Below are 23,894 nucleotides of genomic sequence, written 5' to 3'. Positions count from 1 at the left end.
GCATTTTATTTTTTTTTTTTTTTTTTTTTTTTTTACACACCGCACTCTTTAATTTTTCTACTATTCTCTCACATCTTCAAAGCAATGAAACACGGACGGTATCTAATATCTTTCATAAGAAACTCATTAGAGAAAAATTGAAATAGCATTTTTACACCTTTCAATTTTAGGAAAACCTACTGGTAACATTTCATGAATGAATAATCAACTATTTGTGGCAATGACCGAGTCTCATGACTCGACAACAAAACTGCAGCCTTCCTTTAGAAGAGAGGGTAATTTGCATTACAGTATCACACGACCTACTTTAAACTCAACAGGAAACTGAGAAGTAACTATGATCTTTTTACAGGTTTACATTTTGCTCCCTCAGCGAATGAAGTAATCCTTCAGATTTCATTAATGTCTCAGTGGTATTGACATTATTAGGAACAAAACCCAACATTCAAATCTGCTTGCCTGAATACAAGCAATTGAATTTAGTACTAATACCCAGACTGGACATGTAGGATCTATAAGACATGAAATTATTGAACTTTCACACTAAGGTAATTACTAGTTATTATTTTGCTTTTGAGTATTACATCTTAAGATTTAAAATAACATCTTATTTATCTAATAAGAGAAAATTTGTTTTCAGAGGTGATCAACAGAAGTCCTAATAATTACACAATATTTACAACAGTATTCATTACATATATATACACACACAATATACATTTATTTCCCCAAATTCAAACAACTATTTTATTGCAAGCAACTCTTCTTTCTCATACATGGCAACTACAAAGATATTCCATTCATTTGTAGTTGTACTGTTTTATAGAGTACTTTTGCAGTATTTTTAGGCTGCACAGATACTCTGCGCAGTGTGGCAGGCATCATTTGGAGGAATATTAGTAAGTTAGAATGTCTGTTATGTAATAAGTAAAAGACTATACTCAAACCTTCTGTGTCATCCCGTATGAGAAGAGCCTGTTGTCCATTTTAATCCCATTTACCCATACAGCAAGTCATCTTTTCTTAAAAAGAGCAAGGGAACTGAGCTCCAGTGTAGCACTACTTAGATTCTACGTAGATGTGGATGGATCTGCCAAGAGCAGATGTATTATACTTGAGGAACATAATTCCATATCATTTTAAGTGTGTGCACCTATTTATTTTGTACTGATGTGTTTTGTTTTGTTTTTTAATAAAAATATACAAATAGAAAAGTAAATAGTAAGCACTTGAAGTTTAGTCAAGCTTTTAAAGTAAAATGGCACAAGTATAAAAAACAGCCTCTAGAAATTGTTTATATCATTTGGCAGCATGAAGTAACTTCACTGCATGACCCAACTCTCTATCTGTTTATAACACCTCAGTGGTATTTAAGTTCTAGTATTATTTCACAGTATTTATCTTCTTTTTTATCTTTTTTTTTTTTTTTTTTTTAAGAGTTGCTGAATCTACATGTACTCAAAACGCAAAGAACACCAGCTTTGCTATCTGTAATCATACACATATAGCTAGAGGCAAGAAGGATGACCATATTATGCAGGCTGAGTAACTTGGTCTTTTAATATTTCAGGCTGTATTCTAATCCAACATCCTTGGTTTAAATACTGGGCACCTGCAAACAATATATATCTAGTGTAGCTTTTAACCACTGTATCAATTCTTCTCTCTTTCTTTTTATTAGAGTTTGCTCACCATGGGAGAGGAACCTCTACACTGGCAGATCTAGTCTAAATGCCAGATTTTCATCTAAAAACTCACTGGCGTAACTCAGCTTCATCCTTTAAGCACTGATCAGATAACAGACTTTCAGAGACAATGGAGTGTTGTTGTAGAACACCCATCTGGACGACTCCTAATGGTCCTCATGGGACTGTTAAAAAAAATCTACTAGATATGGTTTCTTATTCTTGACCATTTTTACCCCATCAGTTATACTTGCGTAAATTGATAACTCCTTATATATTCTTTGGGTCATAGAAGGCAATTGATACCTTTTGATGATGCTTTTCTTCATCGGTTAATAAATTCTCTTGTGCCATATTTCATTTTTAGATGAGTACATAGTTTGAATTCTTAATTCAATAGCCACTTACTATTGTGTGTTCTCAGCGTGCAATTAAATGTTTCAGAAAACAGATCAATTAATATGAAAAACTTCAAAGACCTTGCAAAGACCTATCCTTACTTCTGCCAGCAGGCTGCGTGCATCACATGGCCACAGCTTCCTGTGTGGGTTCCACATGGTAAATCAGGATGCATGAAGAGAGGATCTAGTGTATCTAGAAAAACACAGCAGAAAAAAATATTGAAAGAACAGCAACATATCTTCTAATCAATATGAATAGAAATGAACGACAGTATACATAGAACATAAGCCTTCAGATTTTGTTTTTCCACAGTTCACAATCACATTATGCATTTCATGAGCTTTTCCAGATCAACACTCTAACAAAGTAATCACAAGACAGAACCCGTTTAAATTATTATTTAATATTATAGTATGCTTGAATCACACTTGTAGCTTTATGATGTGTTGTACATCCACCCTGGGATGATTTCACCTAAATATTTGGCTAGGCTGTTATTAAGTCGGACAGAAAAATAAATTATAATGAAAATGAGAATAAGTTAGCTGCTTCTTCCATACCTTCAAAACCAGTTATCCCAGTCAAAGAATTAGGGTGGCTTACTACGATCTTCTCTCAACAAATCCATGCCTTATATTTCTTATCCCTTTGTCTTTATAGTTTTTATAAACCTGTAATAATTACTGCCATTCAATGTACTTCTAGGCATCTAAGCTCTCTGAAGTCAGAACTTTTTAGTACTTCCTGGTTTCACTTTTTTTCCCCTAAGACAAATACTTGTTTGCTCTTCTTAGCCCTTTGAGCTCTCAACTATCTTCCATGCATTTTAAAAGATAATCAAAGATTATACTGAAGAAAAAGTTTTGAGAGTACTTTCAAAATTATTTTAATAGTTGCTAAGGTGAATACACCAGAATTATCTAGATAGTGTTGCAATACCTTTTATCTCGTTCTGAACTATTTCTTTTGTTAAAGTCAACAGTGGAACGCCTGAATTTTCTTTTTCAAAAAGAAGAGTGCAAGAAAGTCAGTGAATACTTCAGCTTTCCATTTTCCTTCTATTTATTTTCTTTCTTTCCTGTTAAATAATTGACCAAAATCTCTCTCATGCTTAATCAACTATTACTTACAAAAATTTCTGGTTGGTCTTTGTGTTTCTTGCTTCCAATATGTCATTATGCAGCTCTAGTTGTGTATGATTCGTTATATTCATTCTTGAACAATGTTATGTAATACTTGCTTATGCTTTTTTGTTGTTGTTTTTAAATGTAGTTATTACTTTACAGACATGAAAAAACACCTGACACTACCATACGGGCCTCTGATAACGTTCATGTATTTCTTCCATATTGTCGAATTTTACTGGTGTACTTGAATAAACAGGAACTGTTAATATTCTTTTTTTTCCCCCCTCAAAAGTGACTGCTCCCACTAGGTCTTGAAGTTGTATATATCTTCTTGTGAGAATAACTAAAGCATTTTCTGATAGCCTAAGGAAAAATGTGATTTTTCATACACTTCTCATTCTTAATTTTTAAAGCATGGATTTTAGGAAAGTGAAAAATGTTAAACTGTTCCAAGTAAGAGCTGGCCATTTAGCCATCTGACTGAATACAGAGTTTAAACAGGTTCATAGGAGACGAGGCTCTAGGTACAGAACTGCTTGTGTTCTAAAAGAAGAAAATTGCTTACCCCCTGAGAGTTCAAGAATTCTGCTTCTATTCTGAGTTAAGGCAGTTGATTTCTGGACACAGGCAGATAATACCATAGCAGCACTTTCCAGCTTTACTTCCTGCTCCTCCTGACAAAGAATACATGTCAGAACTTCTTTCTCAACAACAGATGGACCTCGTTTGGGACCCAAAGCAATTCGGGAGTAATCAATTGAAGACATGCTGTAAGAACATAACAATAACAGATGAAAAATCATGAAATAACGGATGAAAAATAATCATTTTTTTCTTCTAACGAAACAGACTTACTCTTCCAGGCATCTAAAATCCTAACATGCTGCTAGCATCTCCAGTATTATACCAAAGTGCTTTACAAAACCAAGCGATGACAAAGTGACGAAGAAACACTTCAATCCTCACTAAAATGCTGTATTTTTTTTAAAAAAGAGAAAGTGGTAGCCACTTAACACTGAATAACACGTTGATATGGGTTCAGACAGCAGTACATGCAGGCAACTGTATTCAATACAGATTGAATTATATATATTTTAATCTTACAGATGCATTGTAATTTTATTGAATTCAGTGTTTTGTGACACAATCAACTTCCATGTATTTTAAAAATATTTCTTATTCTAGAAGTTCAGCAATGATTTAAAGATTGTTTTAAAAACTGAAGCTCACAGAAGAGATACGAATCCTCTTGTTGCTGTTTTTCAGATCTATTTTTCTGATTAGTTTTGTGCAGCCTCAATTAGACCAAAATTGCAATTGTATTCGGTATATTTTTGAAGAATCTCTAGAACAGAAGCAATCCATATGACCAAAATCGTATCACTGCTAAAACAGATAAACATAGCTACCCTTAAACTATTCTCCCCCCAAATGATAAACCATATCAAAACTCAAAGCTCTGCTTGGAGCATCAGAGCGGTTATCGATTGTCAACTGTACTCTATCACCTTGCCTACTGAAGTAGTCGCATCAACAAAAGTTCATGATATAAAAAATTGAAACATTTCTGCACCTGGCTGTTTTTACCATGCACGGCAACACTACCCTTGTTATCCACCACTCATGTTAAAAAAAAAAGGTCCTCTCTCCTTCAACTGTAATTGGCTTCCATTTCCAATTATTTGCCTGCTAATGCAGTCTTTCCTCTAAAACTGACTCATTTAAAAAAACATTGCAAGAGTAGTTATCTAAAAACGCAATCAAATAAATTCAGCACAATAACTAAGAAGAGAGTAAGACACGAAGTGTGTGATAAACATTACAAACACATTATCATACATTGCTGTAAATATACGCTAAAGTTAGGACTTTAAAGTTAGGATTTATCATAATAGGTAAGTGGTTTATCCAATACAAGCAATGATGTGGTTACATATTTGAAGCCTCAACAGAGGAAAAAGGAAAAGCTTATAATACACCTAGCCACCTAAAGCAGCACAGGAGGAAATAATCATTTCTAAATTGTATACGACCTGCATGACAATAAAGGATTCACTTGCCATTATTATAGCATATGTAATTACAGGATATTGCAGAACTAAGTTACCCAGTCTGTAAAGCACCAATTCACTCTTAAATTATTTTTCCTTTCCACCAATATAAACCAAACATCTTAAGTATAAAATCAGATTTTAAAAAACAGTGAATAGAAATAGCAGCAACTTGAGCTACGAGAAGCATGTTTTCTTCATTGCAACTTAACCATAGCCAATATGCGTTATCAGATTCTTTACAAATTTAAGGTTTTGTACAAGGAAGACAGTCATCTCCTAAAGTACAGTGATGTCAACTACACAGATTTCTAATGATATTTTTCAAATGTTCCATAATAAGTACCTACGATTTGAAGAAATAATGTTCTTACTGTTTAATTTATGCTTATCTACAAAAAAGCAAATCGACTGTTCTAACATCAGCAAACATGCACTACTTCTAACACGATTCTTCAACAGAGGACTTAAAACTAAAAAGGGAAACAAATTTGCTGACTGTGCTGACAATTTATCTTCTGGACCGTACACTAGGTATTTTTATAAGGCAGTATCACATTTTAGGTAATGAACTCTTCCCCACCAGAGCTCTGGATGTCTGCTCTTTCTTACCTTTCTTCCTCCATAATAGCATCTTCTTTCCCTTGTGCCTCCAATGTGTTTTCATAAAGGAGTTTATGGGTTTCAATGAAATTCCTCTGCAGAGCAGACATCTGAGCCATTATCTTCTGACGATGTAGCCTAGCTGCTTCTGCCTTTCTCTTCCTCTCAGCTTTCTCTTTATCCTGAGTGCTCTGTGTCTGAGTACACCAAATCACAGGCAACAGAGAACATCAAAAATTAGAAGAATCCTTCCCCAATTATAAGCATATATATAGTACTAATATCAAATTCCTTAACTGATAACATTTTTGTTTGGTTGGTTTAAAGTTTTTTTTAGAGATTTTGACAGACCTACAAAATGTCACTAGAACCATAACTTGCAGAAAGATAGGATCAACGACACCTGATCCATTTTGTTTACCTTCTATATTCTTAGGAAACTTTAGTGAACATCAAGTTTACTAGTGTTGTTATTTCCAACATAAATTAAACTTTTAAATGAAGCCCCTGCTGTGTACTCCGTATCTCCCTTACAGAAATTTAAGAAACTTTTATCTTGAACTATTTGCGGAGATCAAAGCAAATAGATGGTTCCTTCATTTCTGTGGCAAAATCTTATGCATCTGAGGACAGCATTTTCCACTACTCTTCTTCAATGTAGAATGGACAACTATTCTTCTTCCAGTATTTCTTCATCTATCATATTTCCAAAAATTATAAACAAAGTATTTATATACTTTAGAAACATGGAAATTGAAAATACAGGTAGATACAATTTAAATATATGAAACCTAATTCCTCTTATTAAATACTTTAGGCACAAATTCAATATTATATGCAGTTTCCGTTCAGGATACCATTATTTTCTGAGAAAATGAAGTAACAAGAAATTGCTTTATAAGTAGTGGACCTAACAAATTGGTTTCTTACGGACTCTTGTGTTTCGTTCCCTTGCCTTTCTAGCTATCATATGACACCTTTCTCAAAAAAGAAACATGGCATATGCTATGATAGGTTTAGAGCTACACATGCGATGACTGGACGAGGGGTTGTTTGGCAGCAAGCTGTTGCCAAACAGAACGTGTAAGAGCAAACTGGCCTGTCTTCGCACACTATCTAAAGGTAAATGGATTTCTTTTCTGTTCAGCTGCCTATTGTTAAAAAAAATAGGTAGTGCTGCAGTAAACTTGAAAATCTCCACTCCACTGTCTCACTTGATCACCGGGTTTAAGAGATTACTTTGAGGGAAGGGGGTAGAGACTGATGCATAGACAAAGTAATCACCTAAGTTTGATTTCTTTATCAGGCAATCAAGGCATAGCGGATTAGCCTCTTATTAGCTCATGTAAATTACAACATAGCATTTTAAGTGTATTTATATTTGTACAATGACAACGTAATAGAAAAGGTGATCAAACCACAAAGATAAAGCAGAAATAAATAAAAGCAAATTCCCTTCCTCTTAGAGTCTAAATGCTATTAGTAGGCAATATATTACAAAGTAATACCTACAATGGTATTTTCATATAACAATAAAATTAGGTACCTATTTCAAAACACCATTAAAAATATTACATACAAGATTTCTATTGAACTTTATTATTACTATTACCTCATCACCTTTTGTAGCTTCTGAGACTGATGTAGCTGCTACTGTTGTCAAACTAGATTTTTCTCTCATTCTCTTCACTGTGTCAAACATCTAGGGTGAGAGGTTTAGACGTTAAAAATGTAATAACAGCCAAGTTGCATTTTATTATAGGTAAGATCAGAGCCCCTGATTTTTAATTTTACATCTTTTTCCGATTGTCAAATGGATGAAATCAACTGCCATACTCTTAAACTATAAAAAGGGGTCCTGCAGCCAAAGAGTAGTGCTCAGCATGAAGTAAAATTCTCCCAACTTTACCAGCCCTCCAGCGCTCATACTGCTAAACAAATAAAGCTCTTTCATCAGAAAGACATCTGTACATCAGAATGGACAGACTGCTAGCTTATTTCAAGTAGTTGAGATATGGTCATCCCATGGAAATAGTCTGCAGTCAGCAAAAATCAACGTCTAGAACAGAAAGCTTTCCAGCTTATACCCAATTAGTTAAAACCAAGCCTAAAAATTCAATTTCTACTCCTTGAGCTATCTTTAATAAGAAACTCGAAATTCTGATAATTTTAAATACTCTAAATTTGTATATCATTAAAAAGAGTATATGTTAAGTACATTTTTTACTTTTGCCCTTAGAATTTCAGGAGAAAATCTTTTAAATTTGCCACCCTATTCAGTAGTAAATTTGCACCAATTTCAGTACTAAAGTAGTTTTGGAATCTTGCTGTGGATTTTTACCTTCTTTTCTACTTTTTTCCCAAGAGTTCTGTGTTTGCAAACTAAACCAAGGCCACTGACGCCCCAAATGGATGAGGACCTTGATAGTGCTAAGAAGAAGCAGCAGCCCACTTTTCTATGTTGGGGACAGTGTCATAGCTCTAGAAGTTTTTCCCGTCTCTCACTGGGGAAAGGCAGTGAGATGGTTGGAAAAATACCATAGATTAAATGTACGATGTGGCCGTTAGTTAGATCATTCAGACTGAAAACATAATACAAGCTGCCCCTAAAATGTATTCCTGATTTATAAACTTTTACTTATCACTTGCTATTATTTCACAACAGAAATATAAGGAATGAAAAATATTTGTATGTAAAATATATGTATGTAAAAATACACAAATGGAGTAGAAGTGTTCCAACAGTTTAAGCTTCTTAAGAAATTGCTGCAACTGCAAACACTAATGGATTATATATACAGGAATTATAACATCTTTCATAACAGCTTTCTAAATTACTAAATGAGATCACGCTTGTCTCCCCATTGAGTACCTGCAGTATCCAATTGATCATGTCCTTCTGTGCCTCTAATTGAGGAATTCTCTTTAATTTTTCCAGAAGCATTAATATGTTTACAGCATTCAAAGCTGAGCTTCCCATTCCTTTAAAACAGAAATGCATGGATTCGGGGGGGGGGGGGGGGGGGGGGGGGGACGGGGGACAACAACATCTTAATGTATCTACAACCATGAACATGCCTTAAAACATTGCTAATTATATAGCACACATTTATGAACACAACCTCTGTAGTTACCGTTCTGTCTTAAGTTCACCCATTTATTCCAGATAAATGTAGTATATAATCTTTCTCCATTGTACATTAATAATTTTTCCTATTTCCAAGAGTAGAATTAGAGGGAAAAACAGAATTGCCTTCAGTTTCAAAGAGCATCAGTGGAGCTCTTGTATTTTAAACTAGTTTGCTAAAAGGTTCATTATATATAAGTTAATTCCTGTCACAAAAGTACAATTCTGTTAATTTTCTTCTTCACAGCTTGGTAACATTTCATAAGATTTTTTTTAGGCATTCTTAAAAATAAGCATGCTTTAAAATTTGGACCATTCTCTTCAATTAGATTTCCTCTGCAGCACTTTCCGTTTGAATTTGTTAGACATTTTTAAAAGTAAGACAAAAATGTTACAAAAACTTTCTCTTTTCCCTTTTCTGTAGGTTTTTCTTACCAAAAAAACTGATTACTTCTCTATCAGTTATGGAAATGTATAAATGTTTTTTTTTTTCTGGTTCTGTTTAATAAATTATTTTTTACCAGGGCAGAAATTTATTACAGTGTTATTAAAATGTAGTGCCTTGTACATTTGAAACCTTGCACATGCTGTCTTCCATGGACCTTGATTCAAGTCCAGAAGAAGCCTACGAAATCACAGTCTAGTATTTACACATAGGAAACCAGAACAGGCTCTAAGCGTTGTCAAAAGCAAAACTAAAACTGACAAAGAATTTTCTCACTAACAACTTAAATATGAAAACTTTTAGTCTACTTCTATAACGATCATGAAGCTTTTAAAACAGAAATACATTCAGTTTGATGATAATACTTCTTGCTCAATAAGAAAAAAATGACAAAAAAGTGACATAAGAGTATCTTCCAGACTCAGTAACACCTCTTTACACAAGGTTTTTGAAAAACTAAATAAATGCAGTTCAAGAAGCTTTCTTTCACAATTCTTATCTCTGTTCCAACTCTCAAGTGACAATTATGTCTTTATAAAGGAATTTTTTGTTTCCTACACAATGAAGCAGAAACTAGGTAAGATGAACAAACAATGGAAAACTATTTAGAAAATGTATGTTCCAACTCCCACTCCCTAGACTTGAATGTTAGATTTGGAAATGCTCTCTAAGGACTTTGAAAATAAAAAGAACAAAAGCACACTGTATAGCCATTAAGTTTTGCTTCTACTATCACTACCATAACAAAAGACTAACTTGCAGGTCAATCAATAACTGCATAGCTCAAGTGTATGAAAGATGGAGACAGTTCTCTACAATCCACTGTCTTCTCTTAATTTCTATTTCAATAATACTTTTGTGAAAGAACCACCATGTGGTACCTATCACCCATATTACTTTTTTTTGTTTCCTTCACAAGGAGATAAACACATCTCTTCTTCAACATATCTGTCAAGTGGTAGCAAAGCAAGCTACTCCAAACCTGATCTCTCTATCATTTCAAATAAATATTTCAGCGGTTTTCAATTCTAAAGTAAACAGTGAATCCTTTCTGACTAAAATAGTTAAATACTTTCTTCTAATTTATTTTTGTCCTTAGAAAATCAAGCTAGTCTGATTTACTCTGCTCTTTCAAGGAAAACAAAACATACTTGACGCTTTGTGATAAAAATCAAAGGTTACTTCTTCTTCCGGAGACTTCTGTAGCTGCTGCTTCTCTTCTAGTAACCCTAAAGAAAGGAGATGAAGCACCTAAAAAGAGAAAAATGTTAGCTGTCATTCATTGTTAAGAGTGCTGGAAAACCAGTACATGAAATAAGGATGTTTAATACAGTTTCTACTATAGGCTTATTATATCCATGATAAAACACAGAAACAAGAATAAGTGCAAAGATCATACATGAAAGGAGATATGACAACACAATGTAATTAACTTTCTTTTGTACTTCTTGCACTACAATAAACTTTGCACATATTAAAATATGAATCTTATTTTACTGATACATACAAACCTATAAACATCTCTAAGATTTATAACAACAGGTTTGGGGATCAAAAAGTCATTTCTTATCTTTCAAAGTTAATCTCTGCACATTTTGATCATAAGCTTTTAATGTAATTATCATGGGAAAAACAAAGTTAACCATACCATTTGGATCATAGCTTCAGTCCACAAGTGGGTTTCAAGTTCTACTGCTCTCTGAAGGATGGTCCGCAGTATGTGCATCATAACATCACAGTTCAAAAGCCTCACCACATTACTAAATGCAGGACAGAAGTCTGGAGGAGGAGGTGGTGGCAATGCTAGAAAATGTGGATATGTGAAAATAGTAGTAAATGTACTGGCACCTCATCAAAGATTCGAGCAAAAAGTAGAGACAGGAAGCATACTACTACCAGTGAAAGAACAATTAGATCTTTTCAATTAATAAAAATATGCTCAAATCCAATTGTTTGCCTAAGTCAGGTTTTATCTTTAGTAAAATTAAGTACTTCTAATAAGTTCTTATATAAAACACATGCAAACTAAGCTACACAAGCAATCTTTAAATACAAGTCTTTAATAGCTTGCACTGCCTCTTGTCATTTACGTATCACTAACATACAAGAAGTTTGTTTTGCATCAGATACATTTTCTAAGTAGTTAAAACTTAAACAAGGATGGGATGCAAAAATTAAGATATTCAACTGAAATGGCAATCTGGGAAGAGAAAAATTATCTTTTCAGATTAACAAAAGTTGTCAATAGTTGATTTTTATTAAATTGTTTATTTTACTTAATTGTTTACAAAGTCTTCCTCAGATCAACTCAACTAATGCTCATGCCTTAAGTGGTTAAAAGTAAACTAGAAAATAATGTTTGTGTTGCAACAGAAACGTATTCTGTTTGTAGTTAGCATGTAGTTAGTAAAAGTTTGCAGCTTTTAAATAAGCAAATTTTGGTTTATAAAACACAAGCTATTTACAGAATGGGTAATGAGCATTAGTTCCTGCAGCAACCTTCTCTAGAGGACACTACTGTGTATCACGTCTGTGCTACAGAAATTACTCACAAAAATAACTTATGGTGAATAAATAGGAGCCATAAAGACTAAGTTGTTTAATTTATCAATAGTTATTATACCATGTTGATTTGTCTACTGGAAATTAAAATAACATTTCAAAAATTCCTAAATTACAAAAAAAAGTCAGGTGCTAATTAATTACAATTACCACAAATCACAACAAATGTAGTATGAAATCGGCTATCCATTGCAAGTCACAATACGTCTCACAAAGCTCATTTATATAAAAAACTACATGCACTACTGAATTATGTTTATTGAGACATTAGTTTCGTATGTTTACCTTCATCTCTGTTTTCTTGTTTTCTTCTTTTCTTTTGTGTATGTTCAGCCTACAGAAAAGGTAGTGTTTTATTATCATGTCTACAGGAGTATGCAGTGAAAAAATGAGAAATGCTAATCTATCAAATGTGGCAAGACACATAGTCAATACTTGGTCATGCAACTAGAATCCAGTATAAAAGCTGTTTAATACTGAATTTTGCATTTCATTTTGTAGTAAAGAAATAGCAGCACATACTTTCTTCTTCAATAAAATTGATAAAAGCAGTATTTGCTTTCTTCAAATTCAAGGACAATTCTCAGCACACTCTGTTCTTAGCAGTTAAGAGAGTTAACACAGAAGTCACCATGGGAAAAATATTACAAGCCACACCACATCAGTTTGTATCAACATTAACTTCACTAGAAGTTTAGTTCTCAAGTTAGCTGTATACACTCTTTCCTATATCAGTTTCTTTACATTCCATCAACTCCTTTGATTCAGCAAAATTCCTTAGACAGTGATAATCACGTGCTATTTTTACCGTTGAGAGCGATTCTTACACTACCTACCTTACTGTGCTGGGTCTTAGTATAGTGATAAAAGAACATATTGAACTCTTTCAAGCATTCGTCTTTCAGTTCGTAAACTCCATGGCCAGACACTCCTGGTTTCCTTAAAGGAAATATTTCAAGACATACAGATTAATTATGTATGTTCAGCACATCTTTGAATGTACGCAAACCAGTAACAGGATTTATTTTCTGAGGAAATGCTAATAGTCAATGAAATAGGTGAAGGTTACTTTTTTAACTTAACGAGCATAGAGTGGGTACAGTTTTGAGTCTTTAATTTTGAAGACTGTTGACTATCATATATTCAATATATATATTCCATATTGTATGGATATGTTCAATCTTCCATATAATTCCCACAGCAAAATTTCTAGGTACACCTATAGCTGCCATTGATTAAACATAACCAATGTAAGATTTGAAATAAGGTATTCTAAAACAATTAAAATTACAAGACATTCTTGTGACAAAAAAATAGCAGACATTTGAACCGTTTTTTCTTAACTGTCACAATTGTTTTCCTTTTTTGCATACGTACTTTTTTTAAAAAAAAACATCTCCCATCTGAAAGCTATACCAAGTAGCACATTAGTAAATAAATGACATTAAACCAATGGTTAGGTGATCATCAAGAAGTACAATGAGTTGTTAAGGTTCCCAACCATCTTTAAAATTAAATCAACTTTTCAAGATTTTCCCACTAGGACATGAGATCACTAAACTCCTGAGGCTCCTCAAACTGAATTTGAAGAGAGGAGTAAAAGGAGAGAAGCAGCAGCTTCATATATTCCATATACTTTTCTTTCTTACGCATGTTCTAAAGTATGTATATTTCAAGACAGAAAACATTAGCTGAATGGAGAGTGTCATACAGCTTGCTTAGCCCATATAAGCTATCTAATTTCATGCTCAAGGTACTTATAAAACAATATTAAGAACTTACTTAAATGTAGCCACTTTATCAATTACATTCTCCAAGCCAGTTTCATTGTTCTCCTGGTAAAAAATTTTGTTTGGCATAAGTATATAATGATTCAAATATCTTCAGTATTATACTATGAACAACAAAACCAGACATGCAGATTTAGAACAATTCTCTAATTCATTAATTATTTTGCCCATTGTTACTCAGAAAGCGGTTATTCATAACTGGCAAGTTACAAGGAAGTACCAAAGACATAACAAATACTTTCATCTGCTCATGTAAAATTTGATTTATAACAAAGCTGATCTCCCTGAACAGAGCAGTGCCTTACTCAACCTCAACGGAGGGGAAAAAATATTTCACTCCCTAAGAATAGTCAGTGTGGATCACGTGTTATTGGTTTCTGATTATAATCCAGGGTATTATATTTTCAAATAATCTGTTTTGGCATTGATTGTTGGCCCTGAAAGCTTGCACTATAAAATCTAAGCCACAGCTCTGCCTTGTGCGTAAGTTTTCAACAATTAGAATAGAATGGTAGGGTTTGAAAGCTATGACTTTTCAATGAACAAGTTGAAGTGATCAAATTAGAGAACCATGTTTATTGATGGCAAACAGGGCAACTGGATTCTGTTCTGCCCAGTCCTAACTGCGCCAAAAAAGAAAATTTTAAAACTTTTGTTCTTGAATCTGGAAGAGGTGTGTAAAAATATAGTGTTTTTTTTTTGTTTGTTTTTCGTGTTTTTTTTGTTTTGTTTTTTGTTTTTTTAATCAATCCATCTTTTCATCAAAATGCACAATCCCCATATGAACCCCTTCGGATTAGACATTGCTTCTATCTATGTTGTTTACCTTTACATCAGTAAGGTAGCACCATTTGTAATGCTATATTTTAATTCTCAAACCAACATCTGAGCTTTTTATTAGAAATGAAATACTTACTTCCATACAAAGATATGGAAGATAAACAGGAGAAAGACATAAAAACAGAAAAATTTAAGGAAAAAAAGTAGCAACCCAGGACTCACGTTTTCAGGCAAGGACTTGGTAATTGCACTATGCGCCATCGGCTCAATACATAGTAGATGGATGATTTCTCTCATGATAACATCTTCCTTTGTCACATTACTCACTCCAGGTACATATCTTTCTCCTACCGAAGTACATCAAAAGGAAAAGAATCGCATAAAAGACAGTTACAAAGCAAAATCTGGGAATGTAAACATATGCTATCCCAAGTGTCTGAGAGGTAACAAGACAGTTTTTTTGTTTGTTTTTAGCCTAGCTTCCTAAAAAAAATGGGCTGTTTCTTCTCATGTTCCACCTTAATAGGAAATTATTAAATTATCTTATTAGCTTTTTTCGCCATGTAAAACCTATTGCTTCCAGCTGACAAATGTTTGTATTAACAAACCATCTATTTAAAATAGGCACTTTCCAGTATACTCTCCATATCAGATTCTATGCTGAAGTAATCAAGCTTGTTCTTCCAAGCTGTAATTATCCATTACTACCAGAGTAGAGAGAAAAAACAAACTTACCCACAACATAGATGAGAATCTGAAGCATCTCTTCTATTAGTACGTTACATTGTTTAATCAATTCCTACAAGAATGAGAGAAATCAGTTAAAAAACATTAACAGGAAAATCTGTATATGAGAGTGAGTTTAGTATTGAGATGCACTGCTTCAGTGAAGCATTATATTGTGAGAAGAACCCTCCCTCTTAATGAGTTGGAAAAAGATATAGATATATAAAAGATATTATAGATATTATTGTGCTATTGAAGTGCAAGGTTCACATGCAGGAAAAGAAATAACAGAAAAATGTATCCCAAAGGAAGGGTTATATCAACATTCAAGCCTCAAGAAGTAGCACAACAATTGAAGCAAGTTTCATCAAAAATAGACAAATACTACATATATAAACTCTGTAAAGAAGTCATTTGCCTGTATTTTAGCAGATGACCTATGAAAACGTTATTAACAAGGAAATCAGTAAACAGTTTACCTTGTGAATGGGGAACACTAAAAAAATTGAAAACCTAAGGAAATATATGTAGAGAAGGCACATACTAGATGGGACAGGCATTGCTCTGGTCTTTTTATTCAATCTTACGCTGTGCCAGTAATGCTGTTCTCTGAACTGCCTTGCGACTTTGAACAAAGCACACCAAAGAGGGCAAAATCTGTTTACTAATTTTGAGTAAGAAAGCCTCCACTGAAAATATAAAATCATTTCTGTCTCAACATCAGGAAAAGCTTCTTTATTGAGCAGGTGAGTGAGCACTGGAACAGGTTGCCCAGAGAGGTTGTGGAGTCTTCATCCTTGGAGGTAAGGCTTCCCCATTCTCCCTCCTTGGAAATATCCCAAAAGCCACCTGGATGTGGTCCTAGGCAACCAGCTCTAGGTGGTCTTGCTTGAGCTTGGGGATTGAACTATATGGCCTCCAGAGGTCCCCTTCCAACCCAAATCATTTTGTGATTGTGTGCGATTTGTTTAACCACTAGGTTCTGTGTTGACTGACTTAATGTGGTCAAAAAATGCAGCGATCAACAGTAGCTACTTTTTCTAATAATGTTCCACGCACTCAAAGTAAACAAATTCATTAGCAGATATACTTGACACTTACCTGATCTTTGGTGGGTTTGATCCTTCTGAATGCATCAGCAAGCTCATACCTCTGCAGTATGAGCAACAGGAAATGATTTGGATCCATAAGAGATGCACCAATCTAACAAAAAACAAATATGAATATCAGTTACCATTACAATTCTTCATTAATTATGAAAAATATCCTTTTAATGAGAAAGTATTTTACAACAATACATATTTAATTAAGATTAAAAACATGAGCATGTTGTGAGTCAAGCAAAAAATGATTCAGACCATTATACCTGGAGCATGATGATATCTTTATCATACATCTCTTCTCTGCATTTAACATCTTGATAATAGAATACCTGAGAAACATGAAAACAAAATTTAAGCAGAGAAGTAATGTAAATGCTGAAGTAATGCACTACCAGATCTGTACCAGTTAATGCCTGTTTGAGACTTTGTCAAATTGTAAAGCATCTTTATTAAGGTAAGGCAAAGTCCCGTGTCTCTTTCAGAACAAATGTACTTTGATAGCAGTGAAAAATGATTTTTCACTTTTTCAGAGAAAATCTATGCCATATTCACCTTTTCACAGCCACACTCCAAAATAACATAATTCTAATGCCTTCTACTCATTAAAAATCTTATTTTCTTTCTCCTACCCCAGTTCTGACAGACAAATTCTACAGGGGGCTACTAATATTTACTTTGATTTCACCAAAGGGTTCTGTGAAAGGTAAGTTTAAAAAAAATCTGCCGAAGACAAAAAAAAAAAGTAAAGTCAAAGGAGGCACAATACAAGTACCTATGGGTAGACTCTTGCAACAGAAAAGCCCACCAGTATTATCGAATGTTTGTTATTTCGAGTTATATAGTACTCAGAAGTTTGATATGAGATTAAATAGTTAAATATTTAAAATTTTCTGTTAGAAGCAACAGTACTTATACAACAATTTCTTTAACAGATCTGAAAGTAGTCTATAGTAGACATCAGTAAAATTATTACCATTTCACAGAAGTCAGAAGCAGTACTAAAAGATCAAAACAGTTTTCTAATACAGGCAGGCAAAGCCATTGATAAAACTGGAAATAAAACCAAGTTACCTAAATTCCTATCTAGAAATCCTTTAATTTAGTAATTTTTTGTAGGAGTAACACCCATGACCTATTTCTACACTGGATGAAACTACCATTGAAAACAATACTGAGATACACCTGCATACATGATTAGGACCAAGTCACTGCTGTATAACCTAGAGAGTACCTGGCTTATCAGAGAGAGTCCATTCCTTCTCCACATCTCTGCAGCTACCTGAGCAACCAAAACAAGACATCGCAAAGGATATTCTACTAGCAGGTCCACCTGAAATTCTTCCTAGAAGTAAAATTAAAATGGACAGAAAGATGGAAGGAAAGAAGGAAGGAAAAATAAGTCAGTCAGTGATTTTTAAGCGTAGGTCTTAATAAACAAAGACATGTTCCAAGTTGCAAAATAACCTGTTATGAAAGTTTTAAGATATAATTTTAAGCTTTCTCCTTCCCAGAGTATAAATCACAAGCAGCATTTGAATAAGTATATCTTACAGGAGAAACAAATTCATGTAATCTTGATATTCTTCCAGTCTTGCTTAATCGTACATGAAGACCTACAAAACAAATAGGAAAAAAATATATCAAATTCATTCAAGTTTGTCTTCCAACCAATTCCAAAAGTTAGCTAAACTGCCTGCAACTCAGAGAAATAAAAGAAAAAGTTAAAGTTTATTTAGGAAAGATTTGTTACTGCCATTATTATAATTTTATTTTTTTAAGATAGAAGATCTATTACATTATCACAACAGTTCTTACCAGTCTTAGAATTCATCCTTTTTATGAATAAATTTATTCATTTAATGAATTAATTTAAGTCATTTACATGGAAGAGATAAATAGTATTAACAAGCTTTTAATTTCACATTTAAATTGCGTAATGTCAGTAACAACAGAATTTCTAGACTACAAGGCTTAACAGATTACCATCTTTGCTATATTCTTGGTAGCAAATGATGTGAAGAAGAATCTGCAGCTTAACAACAGTGTATGATTTTGTTTGTATTGTAGAGAAAGTGGTGATCACCCACCGCTGTGGTTCTTTGTATTCTGACTGGAAATCTGTCCTGGAATGCTGCAAACGTATGTCTTTTAGAAGGGGCATTTTAACAGGCTTAAAATACATACAGGTGGAAAATAAATTTGAGATACAGAAGTGATGACTGTTCATTTAGGCATTTTAAGTAGGAATAGAAACAGAAATTCAAATAGTTTAGAGAAAACTCAAGATGTAATGTTATATTATTAAAATATAAAATGATTCCTTCTTGTCTGCTTTCTTCACTCTCTCCTGTGTAAAAAATATCCTCCAACCTACACAGCAAGCGCTTTTTTGCGAAAAAACTTTTCCCTTATGGGTATCTGGGGAACAAGGTCACCTGATTGTAAAAGCGCCAGAAAGTCAGATAGCAACTGATCTGTGAAGCATTTAATCTAAATGCTTTCTAGAAAAAAGAAATGAGGCAGATGAGAAACCTAATTCAAATAGCTAACAGAACAAAGAAACACCACCTACCTGCAAGAGTCCTAGACAGCGGTAAATGTATGCTGACAGGATCTAAGGACACTCTGTAAGGTCTGCTCTCCAGAGTATGGCCACACAAGTGAAATGCTGTCTTTTCCCGTAAGCGGCTGCTGTTTGTGCTGCACCTCATCACAGACTTATGACATTCTTTGTAGGCCCTCAGCAACAGCTCTTCCTTGAATTTAAAACAAATGCATTGAGTTATATTCAAAAATGATGAAATATGCACTAAAATTGCTCACCTGTTTTTTTCTGAAGGAGCAAACAGTTACTACAAATCCACACCATAATTACTACTGTTTCCTAGTACTGAGAAGTACTGGACTGGAGCAATGGAGCATCAGCTGAAGCTAAAGCTAACTAAGAATATGCTTCTGTTCAAAGAGCTACTCTGTCAAACACTGATATCTATGCACTTATTTGAGCTGAACAATTTTAACAGTTTGCCTAGTTTGTACTCCAAATTGCATCATAAGTTCCTGATTGTAGTTGTAGTTCCTCCTTTCTCTCCATACTAAAAATAATAGCAACTCACCCCAAAACAACTTAAAAATAAGATTTTTACAGTCTCCTTTCCCACAGCACAGAGCTCAACTCCAGTACTGAGTAAGACAATTTACAGGGTAATCACACAATTACTGCAAAGCTTCTGCCTTCCACTTTAGCAATTAAAAATGAACACCATATGCTTTCAAATTTTTCAAACTGACAGTTCACTATGAACCTAATACATAAAGTATCGAACGGTGAGAAGTACTTCCTCTTTGTGATTTGTCTGATACTCTACAGTTTTGTCAACCAAATTACATCCTGGGATCCCCTTTCTCAGTGTCATACCGCAGATTAATGCTTTCAGCCTTTTTTTTTTTTTTGTGGAAGCCTGTATTGCACAACACTGAGCTTCTTTAAAAAGCTACTACTTAAAAACTCCTCGGTAATATTCACAAAAGGCATGTGTGTAAGAACCCCAGATAACCAATCTGCTTACATCACAGGCACACCATTCTTGGAACATCAAGAGAATGTTCTTTAGCTGCATCTGTATAGCAATGGCTGCTTCCCAGTCAGGGTCCACCTCTATATGCTGACCGATCTGTCTTTTTATCTCCTCCATTCCCTGAAATAGAGATGCCACAAAATACTCAAGCTAGATCACTGATCACAGGCTTAAAACAACAGAAAATCTCATAAGCAAATGGTAAAATACAGATTTTTCAGATGTACCTAAAATTAATGGACATTACTTCTATAAAGTAAACATTACTTTTTCACCCACCCAAGACAGGATTGAAGAATTTATTACCTTAATCATATGTTTATATCCACAATATTGCTATGGACAAAAAGATGAGCAAACAAAAGCATTGTGGTATCTTTATAACAGCAAATTAGAAAGATATTATGTAAATTTTTGTACCTGCATGCAAGTTAAAATCCTTAGGAAAGAAACAAATCCTTCTAAAAATCGCTCCCTCAGACGGTCTGTCCATACTGTAGGTTTGCTGATTAAGACATACCTGTCCCCAAAGAAAACATTATCTTCTTTTGCTCAGATTTCTCTTCTGCTTATTTTTGAATTCTAAGTATTAATTGTAATATTCAACACCATCAAATTACATCACTCTCCCCACCTCAAACTCTTCCTTTAGTTTTCACCAAATACTAGGGGTGCTTGGTGCAACTCCATTATTTCAAATTATCAGAACCTGAAGTCCAAGATATTTTGGGTGTTTTGCTTTTACGTTATTCAGTTCATTGAGCAAGAGTAACTTGGGACCTTTAAGGCTGGAAAACACCATGCAAATGAAGATTATACAGCTTTCCCAGAATGATAGTGAATAGAAGCCAAATTTCCCATACTGTCTCAGAATAGATGTATTTTGTTAACAAGATTGTTATTTGAAATAATATCAGTGAGAATCATTAAAAAACTGTCTATACAGAATATAGTTTTAGTATTTAAAAATGTTCAGCTTTCCACTTAAAAATAAAACCTTAGAATTCCATTGTATTTTTCAGGGGGGAGGAATTGGGGGTTTGGCTGGTTTTGCTCTTTTTTTTTTTTAAGCAGTTTTATCATCAGATTCCTGAACTGGAACACCTCATCCTACTTCCAGTTTTTTAAGAACTGTTCAAGCTTCTTGACTTTATGCTTACCTTAGGTCATATATTACTGCATATACCCGGTTCAGTTTGTCCAGGCTGTAGCCTTGGAAGTTGAACTTGTCATTTTTGTCTAGATACTCTGGAAGGACTTCTAGGAGTGTCTCTGTAATAGTGGTAATTACACTTTGCTCTTCAATAAGATGGCGGGCCTACAAGAATTAAAATGAAAACATTTTTCTTCCCTATTTCTGTTGGAGAGAACAGTCATGTTTTGTTTCTTTTGAATCCAGTATTTGTCAACTAAAAATTTTGTAAAAGCTACAAAAGCTCTCATAGTATTTATTATGTATGAAAATGATTTGTATTAACTTGGCACATTTTATTTACTTTGACAGCAACAATCTAATGGACATACCATTCTTTCCAGAGAGATCACATAGAAAAGGACTGAAAGAAACATATAACCTTTAAAAATACAGGTATGCTACTTTTATCCCCAGAGGACTTAACATATTTCACTCACACAAAAAGGCATTTAATCATTTTTTGACACCAAAGAAGTTTTTAACGCTACTTAAGAAGGTTAACACGAAGAGTAAATTCAACATACAAAGTTAATACAGAGAATGTTGCTGCCTAGAACTTCCACTTACTTGCATTCCCTCTATCTTCTGTAATAGATTCTCACATAAACTCAGGCTCATGCTTTCATATTGACCTTAAAAGTCAAAATCATTCATTTTCAACTCAGCAATGTATAAAGACTCTGTCAAGTACAGTACCACACAGTGCATGTGGCACTGCTAGCAATTCTTACGTTTACTTTACATTCCTAGAGTAGACAGGCTACACATACCAGAGTAGGTACAGTGAACATCTGAACTGAGAGTGCTGTCACAGAGAGAACTCTGTCATGATCATCACTGATGTATTCTTTCTGCAATGCTTTGTAATACTGGGAAAAGAGAATATTGGGGAAATTAAATAAATAAAACAAGGTTTAATTTAAAATGTTTCACTTTTTATTTGCAAGAATTATATTTCAAGTGTCCTTCTTCCTTTCTAACAGAAGCAGCTCAAAGAAAAATGCCACAAGGTTCTCAATGCAACAGCGTTTTTAACATGTGACCTTAGCACTGAAGATAAACACAAAATTAACTGCTCTGCCAGACTGCAAAGTTTTTTTTTTAATCTCCTACAACTAATTTTCTCCAAGAAATTAAGTATCTGAAAAAAGAATCAATGAAGACATTAAATTATTATAAACTAAGTCTTCCTCCTTTTCTAGTGAACTGCATTGACAGTTACTCAACAGCTGTCTACAGAAGTGTACAATGAATAATTAAGTCCTCATTTGTTCTGTTTCAGTCCCGGGAAAACCATGAAGTGTCAGTCATCTTCATTAAAATTAAAACCTCATAACAGTAAAAAAAATCCTGGTCTTACATTCTGTCTCTCTTAACTATTGCATCTATTTCATAAAAAGACTGACCAGTTGCACTCTAAGTGCTATTTCAAACTATACAGATAACACTAACAATACTGCATTCATAATATGCATCTTGCATGATCATAAGGAACAAACTGACACAGGACTTAATACACTCTTTAAACACTGAACTAGTAGCTGAAGCTCTTCTTGTTCATAACTTATTTTTATTGAAGTAATTATTAGGTTTTGGGGAAACTTTACAAATCTAATAAAAACTCATAGCATAAGAAGCAAATAATAATTTACCTTTACAAATTCCACAGCAAAATGTTTTTTGTATTCCATTTCCATGAAAAAACTACTGAAGATAAGTTCATGAAGAACCTTCCTTGCCCCTGTTAAGAACCAGTACACCTTACTTCACTTTATTGTAAAAAAAAAAAAAAAAAAAAAAAAAAAGTAGCTTTTTGTGGAAAACAAACAGATTAAGGAAACGGTAATTAAAAATCATTAAAAGCCTTGAAATAGTTATGAAGTATATGGGCTAAGTCATTCATATCATCTCTCTTACTTTTAACACTTAAAGGTATCTATTTAAAATACATCAAGCGTCAAGTCACTCACATTTAAGCTACATTTTGTGAAAAGATTGTTCAAAATACATAAAGCAGGAAAAAATTAGAAGGCAAGTAAGTACCCAAAATATCAATTATCTCAGCCTTAAAAATAAAGGCTGTATCAGAAAGCATAATATGAAAACTATAAAGAAATGTAGCGCCACATGCATAACACTTATTTTTACACACTGGTTAAATACATAAAAGATGAATTTGAATTTGCCTCTTCAGCTTGTAGGAAGATGGATACACCAACCTTTATGAAGTTTTGCATCCCAAAGCATCAACTTGCTTATGGAGCACGGCTTTCCAGATCCTGTTTCTTCTTTGAGACATACTTGACAAAAGATCTGTCGAAAGTCACCTATAGGGATAAAACGAGTCATTTATACAAGAATGCTTTGACAATTAAATGACACAAACCAATGAGAAGAGAACTATGGAATTCTGTTCTTAAGAAGGGAAAAAAGGAAAAAAAGGTACTTAATTATAAATTAGTTCTTAACTGGCCCTCTCAGTGGACATATTCCTACATACACTATCTTTACTAATTTTCTCCTATTATTTTTGCTCACTTTATTAAATTGATCCAGTGAAGAAGAATATTTTAAAATGAACAGCATTTAGACAACTTTGCAGAGCAGATTCTTACTATGCCGGCACAGAAATGCACAGGCTAGGCCAAGGTCCCTGCAATGCAATCTTTCCTAGGATTTCAGGACATTATTTTGCACTTTTTTCACCTATCAGTCAATAC

General features: G+C 33.8%; 1 protein-coding gene and 1 long non-coding RNA gene across 5 annotated transcripts in view; one reads left to right on the top strand and one right to left on the bottom strand.

Annotated features, from left to right (window-relative positions):
* The window catches only part of UBR1 (ubiquitin protein ligase E3 component n-recognin 1), a 71,244-nt gene that overhangs the window by 22,582 nt on the left and 24,768 nt on the right, over positions 1-23,894 (bottom strand). For all 4 annotated transcript variants that reach the window (XM_013191821.3, XM_066998702.1, XM_048065317.2 and 1 more), the window contains 23 exons: positions 23,394-23,501; positions 22,827-22,915; positions 21,945-22,043; positions 21,140-21,297; positions 20,400-20,499; positions 19,971-20,099; positions 18,974-19,157; positions 17,953-18,014; positions 17,633-17,743; positions 16,665-16,730; positions 16,400-16,501; positions 15,308-15,371; positions 14,795-14,919; positions 13,785-13,837; positions 12,839-12,941; positions 12,288-12,336; positions 11,089-11,243; positions 10,592-10,691; positions 8,741-8,850; positions 7,481-7,570; positions 5,878-6,065; positions 3,780-3,982; positions 2,186-2,279 (listed from right to left, as the gene is read on the bottom strand). In XM_013191821.3, coding sequence (XP_013047275.3) covers positions 2,186-2,279; positions 3,780-3,982; positions 5,878-6,065; positions 7,481-7,570; positions 8,741-8,850; positions 10,592-10,691; positions 11,089-11,243; positions 12,288-12,336; positions 12,839-12,941; positions 13,785-13,837; positions 14,795-14,919; positions 15,308-15,371; positions 16,400-16,501; positions 16,665-16,730; positions 17,633-17,743; positions 17,953-18,014; positions 18,974-19,157; positions 19,971-20,099; positions 20,400-20,499; positions 21,140-21,297; positions 21,945-22,043; positions 22,827-22,915; positions 23,394-23,501 — 2,542 coding nt within the window. The remainder of the gene's footprint in view (positions 1-2,185; positions 2,280-3,779; positions 3,983-5,877; positions 6,066-7,480; positions 7,571-8,740; positions 8,851-10,591; positions 10,692-11,088; positions 11,244-12,287; positions 12,337-12,838; positions 12,942-13,784; positions 13,838-14,794; positions 14,920-15,307; positions 15,372-16,399; positions 16,502-16,664; positions 16,731-17,632; positions 17,744-17,952; positions 18,015-18,973; positions 19,158-19,970; positions 20,100-20,399; positions 20,500-21,139; positions 21,298-21,944; positions 22,044-22,826; positions 22,916-23,393; positions 23,502-23,894) is intronic.
* LOC125182932 (uncharacterized) lies at positions 20,052-22,667 on the top strand. The gene is made up of 3 exons (XR_007163771.2): positions 20,052-20,180; positions 21,484-21,567; positions 22,158-22,667. It is a non-coding gene; the product is annotated as an uncharacterized lncRNA (long non-coding RNA).

Source organism: Anser cygnoides, chromosome 5 (assembly GCF_040182565.1).
Source record: "Anser cygnoides isolate HZ-2024a breed goose chromosome 5, Taihu_goose_T2T_genome, whole genome shotgun sequence".
Classification (NCBI taxonomy): domain Eukaryota; kingdom Metazoa; phylum Chordata; class Aves; order Anseriformes; family Anatidae; genus Anser; species Anser cygnoides.
This window is presented reverse-complemented; position numbering and strand designations above follow the sequence as displayed.